The 22,268-nt window shown below is 43.1% G+C and overlaps 1 protein-coding gene across 3 annotated transcripts in view; it reads right to left on the reverse strand.

The window, feature by feature from the left end:
- The window catches only part of cep120 (centrosomal protein 120), a 293,666-nt gene that overhangs the window by 9,713 nt on the left and 261,685 nt on the right, over positions 1–22,268 (reverse strand). For all 3 annotated transcript variants that reach the window (XM_078566851.1, XM_078566858.1, XM_078566843.1), the window contains 2 exons: positions 20,872–20,994; positions 16,721–16,819 (listed from right to left, as the gene is read on the reverse strand). In XM_078566851.1, coding sequence (XP_078422977.1) covers positions 16,721–16,819; positions 20,872–20,994 — 222 coding nt within the window. The remainder of the gene's footprint in view (positions 1–16,720; positions 16,820–20,871; positions 20,995–22,268) is intronic.

Here is a 22,268-nt window from a genome sequence, read left to right on the forward strand (position 1 = left end):
TTTTTGAAAGGTGTTGTTGCAAGTGCCTTGGTGAATTCCTACAGCGCATCTTGTAGATGGTACACACTGCTGCTACTGTGCATAGGTGGTGGAGGGAGTGAATGTTTGTGGACGTGGTGCCAATCAAGTGAGTTGCTTTGTCCTGGACGATGGCAAGCTTCTTGAGAGTTGTGGGGGCTGCACTCATTCAGGCAAGTGGGGAGTATCCCACCACACTCCTGATTTGTGCCTTGTAGATGATGGACAGGCTTTGGGGAGTCAGGAGGTGAGTTACTCGTCACACGATCCTGGCCTCTGACCTGCTCTTGCAGCCACAGTATTTATATGGCTAGTCCATATAAATACTGCTGCAGAACATCAGGCAGAGATTTGGCACTCACTCAGCAGACTAGAGCGAACGATGGATGAGTCCGTCCGCATTCTGTTTGATGTCATGGCTCCGACATGCAAACACCTCAAGGCCACCATGGGAAGGGTAGTGACCACCATGCAGGCCTTGGTCCAGCAGGTCTTGCTGGGTTTGCATTGGGCCCTGCATTCCATGGCCACACACCCTGATGGGCACCATCAGGATGTAAGCGACATGGGGACGAGGCACCTTGACTCCCCTCCAGGTGCTCCATCTCCTGCAGGGGTCAGGGCGGGACCCTCGGGCACCCCCAGGGAGGATGAGGGTCAGCCGGACACCGCGGGGGATTCTTCTCAGGACACTCCAAGAGTGTGCAGCTGCTCACAGCCCCCTCTGCTTGTGACCCCATCCATTCCGGGTCGCCGAGGGCGCTTCTGCCCCTATGCAGGCGTCCTTTATCAGGCTGGGGTCCTTCAGGCCACAGGCCACAGAGGACGTCCACCGAGGTCATCACAGACATCAGGGCGTAGCAGTCAGCAGACTGCCTCCACCAGTGGACGTTGGGGCTACACCCAGGCATAGCGCCAGAGTTAGGAAAGTTAAGAAAACCTGATGTCACTTTTGGGTCATGGATGGTCTAGACATGTAACTAAATTGCATTTTTGTTAATACATTTGATGGTATGTGAATGTTCCCGTCAACTGAAGGCATTGTGATTTTGTACTTTGGAATCCTCTTATTTCGAGGTTTAGCCTTCCTCCCTCTCAGTCATAGTGTCCCACTGTGACATTCACATTCCTGTGATGTCAACCTCAGTTGAATTAGTATCTGCACCCCTTGTGTGATGTTAGGGAGATGTGTTTCAACCTTTATTGGAAGTGTGTGATGTAAGCATTTCTCATCCTTCTTCCTCAAAGAACACCAAGAAAGGCAATTCATAAGCATTGATAATCTAGCGGCATGTGTCTCCCCTCAATGGCAGAAGAAAAGACATGCCTAGCGATCTCCTCCTCCCGTGCATGTTCACATCTTAGTCGCAGCAGTGTTGGCATCATTAGGTGGTGGAGAAGATTTCAAGTCTTCTCACGTATCGATCTTGTTCCTAAGTGGGGTCTCAGTTCCCATTCATGAGGTAAGTGTGAATGAGGGATTATCATTCTCACAGCAAGTGTGTGGACATCCCCTGAGTTGAAAGAAGATGGCACTGAGGGCTGGGTGAAATGTGATCGTAATCCCTCACCTGACTTTACTCTTCCTGGAACCTGTCAGTGATTAACATAACACGGGCACGCCTCCCACATCTTCCTTCCTCCATGGCATGATGAAGCTCATGCTGACCCTCAGCAGCCTCCTAAGGTTCCTGGGCCTCCGGATCTTCATCGTCCGATGAGCTTTCATCCTCCCCCAGATCATCCTTTGGCAGGAGATCACCTTTTTGCATAGCCAGATTGTGAAAGTCGCAACACACAACGATGATGCAGGAAGCCCTGCCGGGAGCGTATTGGAGTGAGCCACCTGAGCAGTCAAAGCATCTGAAGCATATTTTCATTAGCCCTATGGTCTGCTCTATAAGGGTGTATGTGAACCGGAGCAGTGTTGTACCTCTCCTCAGAACAACTCAGAGGTGACGCATCAGTGTCATCAGCCAGCGCTTCAGTGGGTACCTCTTAACCCCAAGCAGCCATTCCTGCAGACATAATGGCCCCTCGAAAACCTATGGCACCTGGGAGTGATTCAGGATGTAGGAGTCATGGCAACTCCCGGGGTACTGTGCACAAATGTGCAGTATGTGCTTCCGGTGATCGCACACCACTTGCACGTTGATGGAATGATAACCCTTGTGGTTTATAAACATTAGGGCCTGCTGCCATGAAGCCTGTGTAGCCACATGGGCGCAGTCTATTGCACCCTGCACTCTACGGTAGCCTGAGTTGGCGGTGAAGCCTGTGAATCTTGCAGCCTGGCTAACTTGGTGCAGAGCAAACCTGACATGGTGACATGCCTTCCTGTAAAGGGCATCCATGAGCTCCTTTATGCATCGATGTAATGCGGACTGGGAGATGCTGCACAGGTAGCCTGTTGATCCTTGGAAAGGACCAGAGACCAAGAAATTGAGTACAGTGGTCACCTTCAAAGCCACTGACAGGGGATACCCTCCAACGCCATGTGGCATCAGGTCTTCCCGAGAATGTAGCACATGTGACGTACCAGATCTCAGGACAAGCGCAGACTTGCCTCTTGCTCATTTGTAAATAGGAGACACTTGGACGATAAACCCTAGGTCTGGCGAGTCGCCCCATTGTCTGGGTCTCTCTTCCTGACCCTCCCGTTCATGCTGTGGCTCCACTTGACCATGTCCCTCCTGATGGAACTGCGCGTGGAGTCGCCTCTCCCTCCTTCACCACCTCCATTGCATTAGAACCCTGACAAAGGCAGCATTGAGCTCTGGGTCCATATCTGCTTTTGTCTTCTCTTTGAAAGGAAACATTGAAGACACTAATGATTCAAGGGGGAAGAAAGTGAAGCTCAGAGGATGACACGTTTGGAAACTGTAAGGGTCCACAGTTTCTCCTGCCCTATTTGCATGGTGGCTGATGCCGCCTTGTCCATGAGCCACCAGTACACACATCGAGGTGTCCAAGATGGCATCACAGATATGTAACGTCTTGAGACCTGCGTAGGATGCTAAAGTTTAAGTGAGGTGATTAACCCAACCTAGCTCCGTGCTGCAATCTCTAATTTAAAAAAAAATTCATTCACAGGATGTGGGCTTCGCAGGCTGGGCCAGCATTTATTGCCCATCCCTAGTTGCCTTCAAGGTGATGATGAGCTGTCTTCTTGAAACGCTGCAGTCCATGTAATATAGGTACACCCACAGTGCTCTTAGGAAAAGAGTTCCAGGATTTTGACCTAGTGACAGTGAAGGAACGGCAATATATTTCCAAGTCAGGATGGTGAGTGACTTGGAGGAGAACTTCCAGGTGGTTGTGTTCCCATCTATCTGCTGCCCTTGTCCTTCTAGATGGTAGTGGTCGTGGTTTGGAAGGTGCTATCTAAGGAGCCTTGGTGTGTGGCATATTAATGACCAATCAGTTGCTCACGGTCCTTGAGTGGATGCCCTTTATCCCATTAGGAGTGTCAAATCCAGTAAACATGTGAAAGTCCTTCACTGATGGAATGCCATATATGTTACAGCTGTGTCTCCCTCACTGCATGCATTCCCAAATTATACATTCCTATGTGTTACACTTGAGATGCAGTGACTGTGATGTGTAGCCACTGAGTTCTGAGTAGCCCTTTAACAGTGTTAACGAAACCATTGGCTTTCATCGCAAAGAGGTCTTCCTCCTTTCTTTCTAAGCAGACACCTGCAAACTCCAGTGGCAACAAGAGATTAGAGGGCAACCCCAGAAAGGCCCCCCTCATGTTTTCCCTTCCCCCAACTGCCATTCCATAGCCTTCCCTCCCTGTTGCTCCCTTCGAGTTCGCCCTTCCATTGCCTTCCCTCCCCATTGATCCCCTCGTGTTCACCCTTCCCTCGACTGCCATCCCACAGCCTTCCCCTGACCTCCATTCCACAGCCATCCTTCTCCGTTGCCCCCCTCATGTTCGCCCTTCCCCCTGACTGCCATTCTACAGACTTCCTTCCCTATTGACTCCCTCGTGTTTGCCCTTCCTCCTGACTGCCGTTCCCCTCACTTCACATCCCACCCCAGGTTGAAGTGCTAGTCTTTGAATGTGGAGGCCTGCATGAATACCACGGTACAGTGGTGTTCCTTGGGACAATAAAAGCAGAGAGCAGGAGTAGTCCAACCCTACAACTCCAGCAGAGTGGCGCTCATCACAAGAAGGGATCAGCACAGAGCTAAGACAGATATGTTCCACTCGCCTCAAAGTTACCGGCGAACTGAGGTCCGACTTGTGCACACCACCCCTTTTCAAACGGGTTTGACACCAGCATAATTTCCCGCTAGCGTGACGGAAGATTGGAAGGTGTGGCAAGATTCCAGTGAGCAGCTGTTTTAATGAGCATTCATGACATGCTAATGGTGCAAATGGCGATCGCACCACTCGTCGGTGGGATAGCCGACCCACCATGAAAACACAGTCTGGAGAATTGCGGCCTATTTTTACAATAGCAGGCTTTCAATTTTTTTGCCTCCCGCTGGATTCTCCGCTCCTGCCCACCACAAAACCCACCACAGGCGGGATGGGAGAATTCCTCCCTAAGTTTGTGAACTGCTGAAAATCCATCTCGATGAGGGAATCCTACAATAATCCTGATATACAACTCCAGCTACTGAATCCAACTAGATTATCCTTCAGGAATGAAAGTGCCTCTTCACCAGGTCTGCAACACATGCTTTTTCCTAAGATGAGTCGAAGGCGTGCATCACAAACTATTCTTTTGATTACGGCTTGTAAAAATGCACTATTCTCTTTAATTGTATTTCTTCGCGCATGTGTGTGTCTGTGTGTGTGTGTGCACGTCAAGTGAGTGATGTTGCGTTGGACTTTTCATGGTGAAGGCGCGAATAAATAATCCTATTTAAACCCACAAAAGCTTGCTTCTGTTATTTAAATTGACCACACACGCAGGGGTTAAGAAACACACACATCTTTTTCACACAAACAATGATTAAGGACAGTAAGGGAAGGGAATAAGGTTTCAGTTCCCTCTCTCATCCTTGTCCATATCAGTGGTAATACTTCAATTACCAGAGTAGAGATCCAACGAAAAAGAATTACTTAACAGCAAAGTCAGAGAACCATATATGATGACAAGAATATTGGTACCTTGTTCATTTTCCAGTTCACATCATTCACCTGCATGTGCATCATTTCTTACTCTTTCCCCAGATTCATTCTCTCAACAGTGACACTTAAATCACTACAGTTCTTTACTGTGACAATATTTCAATGTTTCATTACTGTGACAATATTTTACTACTTCATTACTGTGACAATTTCAATACTTCATTATTTTTTTACATTAAAAAGATGCTCAGTAAAAATCCTAACATATTTTCAAGACTAAGACCAGACAAATCTATTCCTTTATTTGAAGGCTTTCTTGTTTCCAATGCTCTCATGTCATGTATTACTATTTCTATCACTATTTTTGCAGGGAGACATTTAATGACTCAACCAAGAAATCTGAAACACCAACTACCTGTTTAGTATCCATAAGCATTCAGGATAACTGGTTAATAACAGAATCAGAATGGTGATCAATAGCAAATTTGCAAAGCTTTGTGAAAATGCATAGGGATTCCATTACAATGCAATCATGTAAGTACGGAACTCTGTGTAACGGGGATCTATCATGGGCCCCAAAATTTTCCTGTAAATTTATCATGTCAGAATATATTTCAGAACATTGACATATAAATGCTTCACAAATGACTTAGAGCCAGCTAATGAAATGGCAGCTTTATGACTAATTAAAGCATCATTTTTTTCTGTATAAATATGGGTCAAACCTGCACTGATACCCATACAATGATCAATGTAAAATCATGTGTACTAAATCATGAAAGTGGAAATCTTATGTCATCACTGAGCTGAAAATCACTGCCCAGATAAAGAGGTGCTACGCAAGCATCCGTTTTACAAAGAATGGGGATTGCTGAATCAACATTTCATGGGTGCTTCAAGATGACGGGAAGTAGGGTGTCGATAGAGATGGATGAAGGTACCCAAGCAAGAAAGCAAGCCCGAAATGCCAACAGCATATCTCTCGACAAGGCCACATACACTTGGTTCACCCAGCAGAGAGCTTATGGCACACCTGTATCCAGTTGAGGCATGCCATATTCATAACTTTAAACATGGACTGCATCCAATACTGCTTTTCAAGCTCAGGCTAAGAAGTTCTTCCACTAAATGAATGAAAATACAAACACCAAAGTAGAGTTTGGAGTCAGCAAAGAATGGTTAGCAAGATTCAAGAACCAGCTTGGCATTTTGCAAATTACTAAAGGAGGAGAACAACGGTCCATGGACAAGCCATCTGCAAAATAATTTTCCGCTTAATTAAAGGCGATTTTGCGTGAAGGAGGATATATCAATGAACAAATCTCTAACTGGGTCAAGACAGCCCTGCGCTACAAAATGTTACCAAAGTAGATACTGGCAACAAGAAATCCAGAAGTAGCATCTGGATTTAAACAGATAAAGACAAGGTTGACATTCTTCATTTGTTGCAACACAGCTGATCTATAATCAGCTCACTCCATTTGTCCTGGGAAAATTCCCCAAAACCATGCTGCTTCCATTATCTAAACCTAAAATTATTACCATGCCAATACACAAGTAACACTGAAGCCAAGAAATCAATGCATGGCCGACTATCAACGTCAAGTAGCTACCAACGAGACGATGTCAGATGCTGAAATGTTGGATGGTTAACAGGTCCAAACCGTCAAGACATCCAGCGTGCTGAAGATGATGATGACGACAACACAGAGACCACGCCACTGCCATCATCATATACTGTCACCCACTACCAAGAAGAAGTGCAGATCGCCAAGATGGTTGGAAGCCAACAAAAAATCAACTCCTGCAAGTGTGACAGAACTTCAGATCATCCTACATTAGCAAAGACAGAGGCGAGGGGTAAATAGGAAGAGTTAAAAATTACTGATTTCTTCAGCGCACATCCTTCCATTCAATAAGACCGATTATACACGTATATTCACATTTCTGCTATCAGAAGAAATAATATTTAACTTATCAAATTTATTGTCTTAATTTTGTTTCTTTGATTACTTGGGAGTTCTGGCTTGGCACTTTTGAAAGGATAGCATTATAATGCGGACTCATGATGAGGATCCTGCGGGCCGTGTTATAGTGGGGTTCCAGTTAATATTTATGCTGCTCTTCTTTGCAATGAGGCATTAGAGTTCAGCTCCCTATCAAAATGAGTAAGATGTAATTTCTGTGCTGTCATTTCTAAGATTCCAACTAAAAAAAAAACACTATTAGGCTACAGTTTTCAATATTGTGGATTTGATAATTTCATATAGTGGCAAACCCTAAGTAAAATGTTGTTAACCATACCATGAATTATTTACATATGGTTACAACCAAAACGCATCACCATGAATATGCACCATATTCCATACCCCTTCAAGACCACCACATGGTCTCAATGTGGAAACAGCCAAGATGTTTGAAACAGCAGGCAAGGTCAAATTTTATAATCAAAATTTACTTCATTTCAAAAATGTGGTGAAAATGCTATGTAACTGATGTTAGAAGACATCTGTTTAATGATATCAACTAACTATTGAAATGTTCCATCACCAAGCTTTGAATTTATTGAATGCACTAACTTAATTAAGTAATATTAACATTTAAAATAGAGAAATATCACTAGATTCAAAAAATAAAATTCTCCCCCACAGGTGCCAATGTTAAGAGGTCTCTCTACCAAGGAAATAAACATCTTTACTTGGAAAAGCTGCCCATAAATTTGAAGAGGAGTCGTAAACACGCGGCCATTAGACTAAACAATGGTCAAACACTGGCCACTGCATTCTAATTGCTAAGCTGTAGCAAGAACCTTTGGCAGAAACTGAAAAACTCAAGAGTAGTTTTCTGAAAATAACCCAGAGTTGTCAAGCGGGTAGGACAGCCTGGATGACTTCAAGACAATGTTTTTACATGAAGCTGGGCCTGAAAGTAATTTTTAGTGAAATTTATAACAGATCTTTGGCCAAATTTCTCAGAGATTAATCAGTTTAATTATTTAGAGTGGAAAAAGCTGAAGGGCTGGAGAGGAGTGAGGGCGCTTAAGGACAGACAAGGTATTCCAGTTGCCAGGAAGGAATATCTTTACCTTTCAGAAATCGCTGTTTGTGAACGTTTTTTAAAATGCATTCCAGGAATAACAATATTAACACACAAAACGGACATAGACCACTTAACCAGTACAAAATGTAACTTGTGGTGCAAATTGTTATTTCAAACTTGCAGTTAGAACAAGTATGCCTTCAGATTGATGTTCTGGTACAAAAAAACCTCAAAGATAATCATATTCAGTCTCAAGTAGGCTGCAGCTGGATATTGTCATTAACATTTTATTAGGGAGTTTGATATTTCCTTCTGCGTGCAATAGTTTATGGAAATGTTTTGACAGAATGCCACAAAGATTTGGGAGCTAAGACACAGGCTGAGATTTCGGATCTACTATGATTCAGTAAGAACATAATGGTTTGTAGGGAGACAAAAAGGCTAGTCATGTTTTGACACTGTTTTTCTAAAATATTAAAATATGATCAATAAAACTCTTGAGAGCACAAGCCAAGTGAGATGCCTGCAGCTGAATAAATCCACTTATTCAAAGAAACTGAGGCAACAAATGCAGGGTTTGTGGGTCTTTATCCAGAAAACGTCAAACACCTGCTCATATAATGTATACTAATGTACTGTCTGCAGTGTTACCATGGGTGGTTAATTCTTTTTTTTATGAACAAGATGGTGACAATGTTGGGAAAGACACTTCAGAATCTTGCTCTGCAGAGCCATCTAGTGGCCACAATACAGTAACAAATGAAATATCAAAACTGAAGGGGAAATGCTGTCACCGTTATTTATAATGGTAAATGTTGACAGAACAGCATGATGAAATAGTGACAACAAAAACTATTTGGGGACCAAATGTGTGCCACATTAGATTTTTAGATTTACTGACGTAAACTAAAGGATTCCCACTTATCATCATATTACCATCTGACTGCTACCAAAGTATAATAATTTTCATAATATTTTCTGGTTTGTTTTAAAGTAGGTTTATGGGTGTGAGTGTAGATGGTTCTGCCTGTTTGATTTAATTACATTTGGAGTCAGGTAGACTGCAAGCTTGAAATTATCAAAAGAAGCTAGGTGTAGAATTTACTTGAAATGCTAATGAGTAAACATGGATGGGGTCTTAGCATGCATGGTGTGATGGGAATTTGCATTTTTAGATAAGTGAAGGGATTGTTTGGATTTCAAAGGGATGTTAGTCTGTTTACAACGAGCCAGATAAGCAAGGCTAAACAGTATGTTTGTTTTTCCCAAAGGTTACTGACAATATTGAGCACATGAAAGTTTTTATATTATGGGAAAGTACATTTTCAAAGACATGCGGAACAATGGAATTTACATATTAAGGAGAGAGAAACAGATATAAAAGAGAATGAAAGGCTAGGCTGGGTGAAGCCATGTTAAATCTAACAGGAGTGTCTGAGGCAGCCTTGAAGAAGCCTCCAGCCATTTGTGCATAAGTCTGTTGTGTCTAGTACCTGAAGTTGGAGAAAGCCATTTGGAATTCCACTGTCAAATGGGTACTGTGTTAACTTGTTTTTTTTTAATCTAAAATCTATTTTGGCCTGTTGCCTTAAAGGTGGTGTGTAATTGAGGGTCAGGTTAATTAGGAATTTTAGGAGTTGTTATTGTATTAAGTAATTGTAGTCTCATGTATGTGCTTGAAATCTTTTATTTTGATAATTAATATTTTTGTTTAATTTTTTAAATTGCTAAAGGTCTTAGTGGATTCATTACTTCTGAATTCAATGCACACATCTTCTCGTAATAAATACAAATTGCAAAGCCGTTGTAATAGTGTGACCAAGTTTCCCTTGTGGATTTGTTCTGCCTGGCACACATCATCTGCCAAGTCATAACAGTGACCCTGAAATTACACTGTCATGCCAAATTTTTGTCCCCTGCCCCCTTCCTTTACTGAAGACATGCATTTATCACATATCCTTTAGTACTTTGTTCAAGTTTGTTGCACATGCAAGAGGCTTGACTCTTAAAGTTGGTGCCCACTCAGCCAAGAGGGAACTTAAATCACAACTGAACCAATGTGATCATCTTTTGATGCTCGCATGCATGGACAACCCATAGGTCTCACTATGCAACTATAAGGAGTGATAAATTTAAGATGATTTCTCACCCCCTAATGCTCATGTGGTGAAGCAAATTGTAACTTGCGTACTGTCGCCTTAGCTGAGGTGGCTAACTCACTTCAAACCAGCTATGCAGTGTAAATACACTGACCCATAAGAGTAGTACATCCTTTACTTAAAAAGGAAAACATAAGTTCTATCTTGTACTGAAATGTTCAAATATCTTCATTGTTCTTAACATCAAAATGTTATGGCATCCACAAGCTCATTCTTGAATATCTCACCAGCTATATGTTCTAAACATATGCCAAAGAAAAAAACTACAATCTCACAATATATTAGTTCGCCAAAAAAAATGCTTTCTGTTGCCACTTCGGGAAATAGTTTACATAGAAGCATAGAAAGATAGAAAGTAGGAGCAGGAGTAGGTCATTCGGCCCTTCAAGCCTGTTCCGCCATTCAATACGATCATGGCTGGTCCTCTATCTTAACGCCATACTCCTGCTCTCTCCCCATATCCTTTGATGCCTTCAGAATCCAGAAATTTATTTCCTTCTTAAGTACTTTCAGTGACTTAGCCTCCACAGCCTTCTGTGGTAGAGGATTCCACAGGTTCACCACCTCATCTCAGTCCTAAATGGCCTACCCTGTATCCTGAGACTATGACCCCTTGTTCTAGAACCACCCCCCCAGCCTGAGGAAACATCATCCCTCCTTCCAGTCTGTCCAGCCCTGACAGAATTTTATACGTTTCTATGAGATCCCTCTCATTCTTCTAAACTCCAGTGAATACAGGCCCGGTCGATCCACTCTCTCCTCATATGACAATCTTGCCATCCCAGGAATCAGTCTGGTGTTCTTTTGTTGCAATCCCTCTATGGCAAATATATCCTTACTCAGGTAAGGAAACCAAAGCTTCACACAATACTCCAAGTGTGGTCTCACCAAGGCCCTGTACAGCTGCAGAAGGACATCCTTACTCCTGTACTCAAGTCCTCTTGCAATGAAGGCCAACATATCGTTTGCCTTCTTAACTGCCTGCTGCACCTGCATGCTTGCTTTCAGTGATTGGTATATAAAGACACCCAGGTCCCTTTGTACATCAACATTTGCCATTTAAATAATACTCTGCCATTCTGTTATTCGTACCAAAGTGGATAATTTCACACTTATCCATGTTATACTGCATCTGCCATGTATTTGCCTACTCACTCAACTTGTCTAAATTGCCTTGAAGCCTCTTAACATCCCCCTCACCAGTCACATTCCCACCAAGTTTTGTGTCATCAGCAGACTTGAAAAAATTACATTTGGTTCCCTCAACCAAATCATTGATATATATTGTGAATAGCTAGAGCTCATGATTGATTCCTGCGGTACCCCACTAGTCACCGCCTGCCACTCTAAAAAAGACCTATTTATCCTACTCTGTTTCCTGCCTGCTAATCAATTCTCAATCCATGCCAATATATTACCCCCAATCCCATGTGCTTTAACTGACTCAGTACTACTGATGTTAGCTAACTGGACTGTCATTCCGTGTTTTCTCCCTCCCTCGTTTTTTAAATAGTGGGGTTACATTTACCACCCTCCAATCTGCCGGGACTGTTCCAGAATCTACAGAATTTTGGAAGATGACAACCAATGCAACCACCATTTCCATGGCCATATCGTTTAGTACCCTGGGGTGTAGATTATCAGGCCCTGGAGATTCATTGGCTTTCAATCCCATTAATTTCTCAAGCACTATTTTTTCAGTAATACCAGTTTCCTTCAATTCCTCCTTCTCACTAGACCTTTGGCTCCCTAGCATTACTGGGAAGTTACTTGTGTCTTCCTCAATATACTGGTCTAAAAAAATTCTTGCACACACTCCAGGAATTCATCCACCACAGTATTATTATTTCTTTTTATTCATTCACAGGATTTGGGCTTCGCTGGCTGAGCCAGCATTTATTGCCCATCCCTAGTTGCCCTCGAGAAGGAGGTGGTGAGCTGCCTTCCTGATCCGCTGCAGTCCATGTGGTGTAGATACACCCACAGTGCTGTTAGGAAGGCAGCTCCAGGATTTTGACCCAGTGACAGTGAAGGAACGGCAATATATTTCCAATTCAGGATGGCGAGTGACTTGGAAGGGAACCTCCAGGTGGTGGTGTTCCCATCTATCTGCTGCCCTTGTCCTTCTGGGTGGTAGTGGTCGTGGGTTTGTAAGGTGCTGTCTAAGGAGCCTTGGTGAATTCCTGCAGTGCACCTGCTGCTACTGTGCGTTGGTGGAGGAGGGACTAAATGTTTGTGGATGTGGTGCCAATCAACCGGACTGCTTTGTCCGGGACGGTGTCCAGTTTCTAGAGTGTTGTGGGAGCTGCACTCATCCAGGCAAGTATTCCATCACGCTCCTGATTTGTGCCTTGTAGATGGTGGACAGGCTTTGAGGAGTCAGGAGGTGAGTTACTCATCGCATGGTTCATAGCGTCTGACCTGCTCTTGTAGCCACAGTATTTGTATGGCTAGTCCAGTTCAGTTTCTGGTCAATGGTAACCCCCAGGATGTTGATAATAGGGGATTCAGTGATGGTAATGCCATTGAATATCATGGGGCGATGGTTGGATTCTCTCTTGTTGGAGATGGTCATTGCCTGACACTTGTGTGGTGTGAATGTTACTTGCCACTTGTCAGCCCAAGCCTGGATATTGTCCAGGTCTTGTTGCATTTGGACATGGACTGCTTCAGTGTCTGAGTCGTCGCGAATGGTGTTCAACATTGCGCAATCATCAGCGAACATCCCCACTTCTTACATTATGTTGGAAGGAAGATCATTGATAAAGCAGCTGAAGATGGTTGGCTGGTTACAGGAGGAACTCCTGCAGTGATGTCCTGGAGCTGAGATGGCCGACCTCCAACAACCACAATCACTGTCCTTTGTGCTAGGTATGACTCCAACCAGCGGAGAGTTTCCCCCCTGATTTCCGTTGACTCCAGTTTTGCTAGGGATCCTTGATGCCACACTCAGTCAAATGCCGCCTTGATGTCAAGGGCAGTCACTCTCACCTCACCTCCGAAGTTCAGCTCTTTTGTCCATGTTTGAACCAAGGCTGTAATGAGGTCAGGAGCTGAGTGGCTCTGAAGGAACCCAAACTGGACATCAATGAGCAGGTTATTGCCAAGCAAGTGCCGCTTGATAGCACTGTTGATGACCTGTTCCATTATTTTACTGATGATCGAGAGTAGGCTGATGGGGTGGTAATTGGCCGGGTTGGATTTGTCCTGCTTTTTGTGTACAGGGCATAAGTGGGCAATTTACCACAAAGCCGGGTAGATGCCAGCATTGTAGCTGTACTGGAATATCTTGGCTAGGGGCAAGGCAAGTTCTGGAGCACAAGTCTTCAGCACTATTACCAGGGCCCATAGCCTTTGCAGTATCCAGTGCCTTTAGCCGTTGCTTGATGTCACATGGAGTGAATCAAATTGGCTGAAGACTGGCATCTGTGATGCTGGGGACCTCCGGTGGAGGCTGAGATGGATCATCCACTCGGCACTTCTGGCTGAACATTGTTGCGAATGCTTCAGTCTTATCTTTTGCACTACTGTGCTAAGCTCCTCCATCATTGAGCATGGGGACATTTGTGGAACCTCCTTCTCCAGTGAGTTGTTTAATTGTCCACCACCATTCGCGACTGGATGTGGCAGGACTGCAGAGCTTATATGATCTGATCCACTGGTTGTGGGATCGCTTAGCTCTGTCTGTCACTGCTTAAGCTGTTTGGCATGCAAGTAGTCCTATTTTATAGCTTCACCAGGTTGACACCTCATTCTTAGGTATACCTGGTGCTGCTCCTGGCATGCCCTCCTGCAGTCTTCATTGAACCAGGGTTGATCCCCTGGCTTGATCATAATGGTAGAGTGGGGCGTATGCCGGGCCATGAGGTTACAGATTGTGTTCGAGTACAATTCTGCTGCTGCTGATGGCCCACAGCACCTCATGGATGCCCAGTCTCCAGTTGCTAGATCTGTTTGAAATCTATCCCATTTAGCATGGTGGTAGTGCCACACAACATGATGGGAGGATATCCTCAATGTGAAGGCAGGACTTCGTCTTCACAATGACTGTGCAGTGGTCACTCCTACCAATACTATCATGGACAGATGCATCTGCAGCAGGCAGGTTGGTGAGGATGAGTTAAAGAGTGCTTTTCCCTCTTGTTGGTTCCCTCACCACCAGCCGCAGACCCAATCTAGCAGCCATGTCATTTAGGACTCGGACAGCTCGGTCAGTAGTGGTGCTACCCAGCCACTCTTGGTGATGGACATTGAAGGCCCCCACCCAGAGGACTTTCTGCATCCTTGCCACCCTCAGTGCTTCCTCCAAGTGGTGTTCAACATGGAGGAGCACTGATTCATCAGCTGAGGGAGGACGATACATGGTAATCAGCAGGAGGTTTCCTTGCCCATGTTTGACCTGATGCCAAGAGACTTCATGGAGTCCAGAGTTGATCTTGGGGACTTCCAGGGCAACTCTCTCCTGACTGTATACTACTGTGCCGCCACCTCTACTGGGTCTGCCAGTGGGACAGGACATACCCAAGGATGGTGATGGTGAAGTCTGGGACATTATATGTAAGGTATGATTCCATGAGAATGACTGTCAGAATTAGGCTGTTGCTTGACTAGTGAGACAGCTCTCCCGATTTTGGCACTAGCCCCCAGATGTTAGTAAGGAGGACTGTGTAGGGTCGACAGGGCTGAGATTGCCGTTGTCATTTCCGGTGCCTCGGTCAATGCCGGGTGGTCCGTCCAATTTCATTCCTTTTCTGTGGCTTTCTAGCAGTTTGTTACACTGAGTGGCTTGCTAGGCCATTTAAGAGGGCATTTAAGAGTCAACCACACTGCTGTGGGTCTGGAGTCACATGTAGGCCAGACCAGGTAAGGACGACAGATTTCCTTCCCTAAAGGACATAAGTGAAGCAGATGGGTTTTTACAACAATTGACAATGGTTTCATGGTCATCGTAGGCATTTCAGATTTTTATTGAATTTAAATTCCACCATCTGCCAAGGTGGGATTCAAACCTGGGTCCCCAGGGCATTACCCTGGGTCTGTGGATTACTAGTCCAGCGACAATACCACTACGCCATTGCCCAGTCTATATGTAGATTAAAGTCACCCATGATGTAGCACCCTTGTAACATGCATCTCAAATTCCTTGTTTAATGCCGTCTCCTACCTTACCACTAGTATTTGGAGACCTATAGACAACTCCCACTAATGTTTTCCACCCCTTGTTGCTTCTTAGCTCCACCCAGACTGACTCCACATCCAGATGTTCTGAGCCGATATCCTCTCTCACTATTGTACTGATTTCATCCTTAACTAGCACCACCCCACCTGCTTTTCCTTTTTGCCTGTCCTTCCTAAATATCAGGTACCCTTGGATATTCAGTTCCCAGTCTTGGTCTCTACAATCGCAATCTTATTGTACCCGTTTACTTCTTTTTGCACTGTTAATTTGTCTACTTTATTGTGAATGCTCTGTACATTCAGATACAGTGCATATAGACTTGTCTTTTTAACGTTTTTACATTTTTTTGTACTATGGCCCTTTTTGCTGCACGCCCTTGTTTCCTCTGCCTTCCACTTTTGCTTTCTACTTTTCTGTCTTTCATTTCTATCTTTGTTTCCCTCTCGCGTCTTCCCACTCAGGTTCCCACCCCCCTGCTAGTCTAGTTTGAACCCTCCCCCAGAGTACTAGCAATACCCCTGAGGGGATATTGGTCCCTGTCTTGCTGGGGGTTAAAATCTATAACTTTCATTAAAATAACAAATGAACACTACTTTTCTAAAAGTTGTTAATGTAAATCATTTTTATCCATTTTAGTCTTTACAGAATACTTATTTACTGCTCTGTTAACTTTAAGAATACTCCAGGTGAAGGCAAAACCCTCAAGGCCATCATCAATGACTTCCTACAGCAGTAATTCAAAATTAAATCTTATACAAGGTGCATTTCTCAACTATATAGAGTAGTCATTTTACAATGTAATTGTTAGGTGCAGAAAAACAGATTATGGTTACTTTGTTCGAAAGTTCAAAATAGTGCAGATGTCATTCAAGAAAAGCGACTTACCTGAACTAATAGTGTTTGCAGGCACAGGGGTGAGAGGGCATAAGAGAGAGGAGGCACATGAAGGGCATGGAGAGAGACACAGCCCACAAGCATAATAGGGAGGTTGAGGGTGCACGCGAGAGAAATAGCGTATGTGACAGAGAGAGACACAAAGAGAGAGAGAAAGATTTTTAAAAAGTTATCATTGCATCAATTAGAATGATACTGCTACAAAAGCAATTAGAACAATTTTGGTAGCAATTTTCCCAATTCATATAGACCTTTTGCGCTTTGAAGCATGGAACTTTGAAATGATCATTCAAGCTACAGTTTACATTTGTCACCTTTGAAAGGACAAAGAGGTAACTTTACCTGTTTTAGTCGTGCCAATTCTTTCAAGGCTCGCCCCCACTGCTGCTTATAATGCAGCTTGGATTTTGTGGCTGATTCTAATTTCCTCTCGAATTCCACCTAGTAAAAAAGGTCAAAGGTTGGAATCATAAAGCTGATGCTACGATAGCACTAAAAAAACTATTTCAGTCTTCAGGAAGGAGATCTTAATATTCCACATAAATATTTTGGGAGAATCAGAATTCTGGCATAAGTAGTGAGGTGAATATATTTTTAAAACTTTTTTTGCATAGCATCCACTTCAGAAGTAATTCATTTCTAGTTAACTTCAAACAGCTGAAATAAACATTTTAGTCAGTAAAGCTACTATAGTATAATCAGATGCATTTATACTTAGAAGGTCCAACTGTTAGCATTCTATGCGAGTAACAATTTATTTCAAGAGCTTCTGCTAAAGTGGGAATTTCAGCAGAAAGTGGAAGGGGATTGCAAAATTTTGAATTTATCAAGCCTCAGGTTCCTGGACTTAAATCAAGTTAGGTGGGACAAATCAATGATGGGAAAATGTGGTTATGATCCAGGGACTAGCTTTTTCTTCAGTTTCATCTTTGGAGCTGCTTTTGGGTTAAAATTGAAGAGACCATTTGCTGCATATTAAATTTGGCTTGAACTGCACTTCAGCTGAAGCCAAATGGTGGCTGATTACCTTCCTTTTCATTAGTTTGCTCAGAAATTGAATAAAATCAAACTTACAAATATATTGCTTAATGCATATCAAAGTATTAACACACCACGTGTTACAAAGGTGGCACATGACACCACTAATTGGAAGTCATCAGAATCACAATCATAGGTACAATATGGAAGCAATAAAAGACCAGATCAGAAAACAATTCAATTCCTTCCTATAAAATGCAAGGTTATTTATAACGTGCAGATAGAAAACAATTCAGATATCTCCTCGGAGGTTTGAACAACCCTTCTCTTCCCCACCGCCATAAATTTATCGTGGCTGATATTGATTGCTGGAGTAAATTGAATAAAAGAAGTTGAGCTCTGATGAAGCAACAATTCGCTTAGTTTTCTTCATTTCTATGTTATAAAGGATAGCAACATTTTGTGGGAATGCATGGAACTTGAAAATGGAGGCATGGTGGTCAACTTTACAGATGAAGTATCATAATATCGCTTGGTAAAATGTGAAACACAATTACGCTATGGGCAGAGTCATCTCAGATTTGCATTAAGTATGGTAGCGGGCGGGAAAAAGGACATTATACCCACCAGCCACAATGGCGGCTTTTCGTGCCTTATCGTCCCATTCCCGCCTCATTAATTATGCAGCCACAGGAAACATGCCATCTTGCTGGCAGGCGGCCTCAGATTTGCCCACCTCGCCGTTACCTTGCTGCTTCCTCATGCAGATCGCCATATTTAAACTGCAGCTGCAAGCATACTTGCAGCACATGATGGCACCAATGAAGACATGGCTCCGAAAGCCAAGAAAAGTGCAGCCCCCGATTCAGTGATGTATTCCTGAGGTGCTTACTGGACACCATTGAGGCCCACCGCAATGTCCTCTATCCTCGCCCTGGCCGCAGGAGGCCCATCAGTCTCAATACTCTGGCTTGGGAGGCAGTGGCAGAGGTGGTCAGTGCCAACGCTGCACAGAAGAAATTGGCCATCCAGTGCAGAAAGAGGATGAATGATCTCATCTGTGCTGCCAGGGTAAGGCAAACATCTCATCACTCTAAACTCACACACTCACATGGCTATCACACATTCACTGGCATCTCACTCACTGCCAGCTCAAGGAGCACCACCACTCACTCTCTCACACACCCTCCCACATCTCCATCCAGCCTCATCTCCTCTGGAGACTGCCTCCTCAGCCCTCACCATCTTGAGGCCACTTGTACACATCAACATATGCCCTGGGATACCCTCTTCCCCAGTGCAGACCACACCCTGTAGCCTCTTCCCTTGCCTTGGGCCACTTTTCTCCCTTCCACAAGCAAACCCTAGCCTTGCAGTCTTTGAAAAGCCACCCCTGCCTTATGGCTGGTCTGGTAGGTTGATGCCTTCCCATGAGCTGCCCTAAAAGTGATGTGGTGCTCCTGCAAAGCCTGGTGCTAATGATCATGAGCGCTGCCCGAAGAAAGGTAGGCAAACAAACCTTGAAGTCCTGAGCGAAGTGCAGCTCGCCAGGTGCACGTCGCTCATCTACAATTGTGAAACACATCAGCGTGCAGTCATGCCGATGTGCCTGGGTGATCCAGCATGGGGGGGATGATTCCAGCGAGCAGGACTTACAATTAAATGCAAATGTATTAAAAGGGAGTTTTCAATGTCTGGTGGCTGGAAACGCAGCCCGCCATTGACGGGCGAAGTAGACGATTGCAAACTGTTTTCATGATGGCGCAAAACTGATTTTTGGCCTGCTTGCCATATTGTCCGCTCACGCCCACTTTGATGCCTGACGCCAATGGGGGTGGGAAATTCCACCTGATGTCTCAGAAAGCAAAATACAAATACTAAAGCAAAATCTAACAAATTGAAGTTTAATATATCCTTCTAAAACTAAGGAATTTACATTCCTTGGTCAAAATTTTATAACTGGCAGAAATTAACATGTTTTCAATAAGTCTATACAGTGCATAATTAAAGGAGAGCATAAAGGGAAATACTTGCGATTTGTTCAGATTTCCCTCACTATTTCTCATAGGTAGTTTGGAGCCTGGAGTTCAGTCTTCAATTTTTATTACAGCTACACTGAATTGCTGTTCTCTTTCTAAAGTATCATGCTCATTCTGGTCAAAATGTGAATTGTGGCAACATTTCCTCAAGTAGATCAGAGAGTCTTAGCTAATGAGGAAGTAAACTAGCTGCTAGAGTGAGCTTTCATCTTGGGCTTAATATGCTTCCCAGTCGGAACAGGATCTGTTTCCAGAGTCATACTGGAACTTTTTCATCAATATGTATGAGACTACTTTGCATCACTCTGAAGGTGGCAGAAAATGTACAGCCTTCTCGCTATCAGAAGTATGATCACATTGAGGGACAAAACAACAAACAGCATTGGAGAAGAATTTCACATGAGTAACATCCCAAAAAGATTGAGTCAACTGTAGCTATTGGCTGAGAGCAAAGCCTATAGTCTAGGCTGGAGAGAAGAGAGGTTATTACCTCTGGAGAAGGATCAATGATGTCTCTTCTGAAGAAACAGGAGAGCAGGATACAGGGCAGATTGGGAAATTGACATTTCCATGCTATAAGTCCTTAAAATGGTAGGAGAGGATGTGGTGGAATGGAAACTATTCTGATATGTTTCTATATGAATGTAAATTTTTTTTAAAGTGAAATACGCTACATTTTTGAATTTCACACTTTTTAATAAGTGAACAATCAGCTGCTTCATTTCATTATGAACAAGTAAGATGTCTTACTCCACAGATACGTCAAGCAAAAGCTAGATGTAAAATACGTTTCATAAAGCTCACTGAGATACCAACAAAATGGTGTGATCTGTTGTGCAAGAGAAAAATATATTCTGGAAATTGTTTAAATTTAAACAGAAATCTGACACACCACATTAAGTCGCTATTAAATTGCGTGCTACTTGGAAGAAAATGCCTACACCAGTTTGCTTTCATAATCAGCTTTGCAAATCTGACACTTGTGAATAACCTCCACCTGAATGGAAATGTAATAATTTCAAAGAAAGAAAAAGTTTCATGACTCCAGCTTCAAGTAATTAAATAGTTATTTAAAAGTGGTCACTACAGATTGTATTGCTTCTCTTGAAAGTAGTGTGAAATCAGCATCCTTACATTCACCCCCACTACAGGATTTTCTTTACCAAAAATTTACATCAATTTGTCTGGATTTTATTCTCCAGGGAGATAAAATTTAATGACTAAGAATGAAACCACAAAAATGTCTGATCATTTGTTTATGCTTCAGTTATTTTTTCTATCCAGCTTCTCTCACCAAAAATGGCGTTTTGCAGGAACAATTTTGTATAATAGAACATCCAAAAGAGGCATTTTTGAAGTTTAAGTTATTCACTCCCATTAAAAAAGGCACAAAAATATGGGCTTGTTATACAGATTTCCCCACTTCAGTCTGTGAACAAAACTATAACATACTGTAGACATCCAAATGCATTCTACCTTTTCAAGAGTTAAAAGATTGATCTCTGACTGAAGTCGAATTTCAGGTTTGCTGCTCTGCTGCTCCTTGTACTGATGGAACTCTTTTTCAAGTAGTTTGTATTTCTGTTCTGCTTCATGGAGCTAGATAGAATTCATGAAAGGAAAAAAAACTTTCAAGAAACTAAAGGAAGTCAGCTTATCCTTTAGACACTAAACAGACACTCTAAAAATTCACATTCAAAATAAATGGACTTTTAACACAACTGAAGTACATGCAGACTAACAGCAAGACATCTGAAAACCGATCAAGCTCTGGTTTAAAATTGGATGAATAATTTCATTGTTTACATCCTGCTGACAGTGCCCGCAAGGATACAAAGCAGCAACACATAACTGGCTAATTCTTCTACAGCAGATCATTATTTATCCATCTATTCAGTTAACACTTTGTCAGTTTACACAATATTACCATCCTTTTTTAACATTTATACTGTACAATATCCAAGTGCAGCTTAATCAAATGGACTAGCTGACATACTGTGAACACAGAATTTAAAATGTTACTCTTCTAGGAAAATGAAAAACTATTACTATTCTTCAGCCAACAGTTGAACAATAATTTAAGAAAAGCATGAGGATTTTATTGATTAATGACTTAACGTTGAACACTGACTTTATAATATGCATAATCAATTCCAGAAAAATAACCTGTTTTTGAACTCTTGACGGCAGATAAAAATGAAGTTGAAATGAATGCACAGTGTCGAGAGATAAAAATCTAAGCTGCTGAAAAAACTATCAGAAATTAAGCCACAATTGAAATGGATCTGAATACAATCCTTCTGAAAGTGTATCATGGTTAGCATGTTAACCAAATATATGCAGCAGGATTTTATTTAATTTTTTAAATATGTTTTCAAAGGAGGTGAGCATTGCTGGCCTATTGTTGCCCATCCCTAATTGCCCTTGAGAAGGTGGTGGACAGCCATCTTCTGCAACTGCTGCAGTCCACATGGTGTTGGTACACCCACTGTGCTGTTTGGGAGGGAGATACAGAATTTTGGCCCAGCACCAGTGAAGGAACAACAAAATGGTTCCAAGTCAAAATGCTGGGGGACCTGCAGGGGAACTATGGTTGATGGTGTTCCCAAGCATCTGCCGTCCTTGTCCTTCTAGGTGATAGAGGTCCCAAGTTTGGAAAGTGCTGTCAAAGGAGATTTGGTGAGTGTGAGTGTGCCTTGTAGATGGTTCACACAGCTGCCACTGTGCATCAGCGGTGGAGGGAGTGAATGTTTAAGGTGGTGGATGGGATGCCAATCAAGTGGACTGCTTGATGATATTGAGCTTCTTGAGTGTTGTTGGAACTCCACTCATCCGGATAAGTGGAGAATATTCCATTACACTCCTGACTTGTA

Source organism: Cetorhinus maximus, chromosome 2 (genome assembly GCF_964194155.1).
Source record: "Cetorhinus maximus chromosome 2, sCetMax3.hap1.1, whole genome shotgun sequence".
In the NCBI taxonomy this organism is placed as follows: Eukaryota; Metazoa; Chordata; class Chondrichthyes; order Lamniformes; family Cetorhinidae; genus Cetorhinus; species Cetorhinus maximus.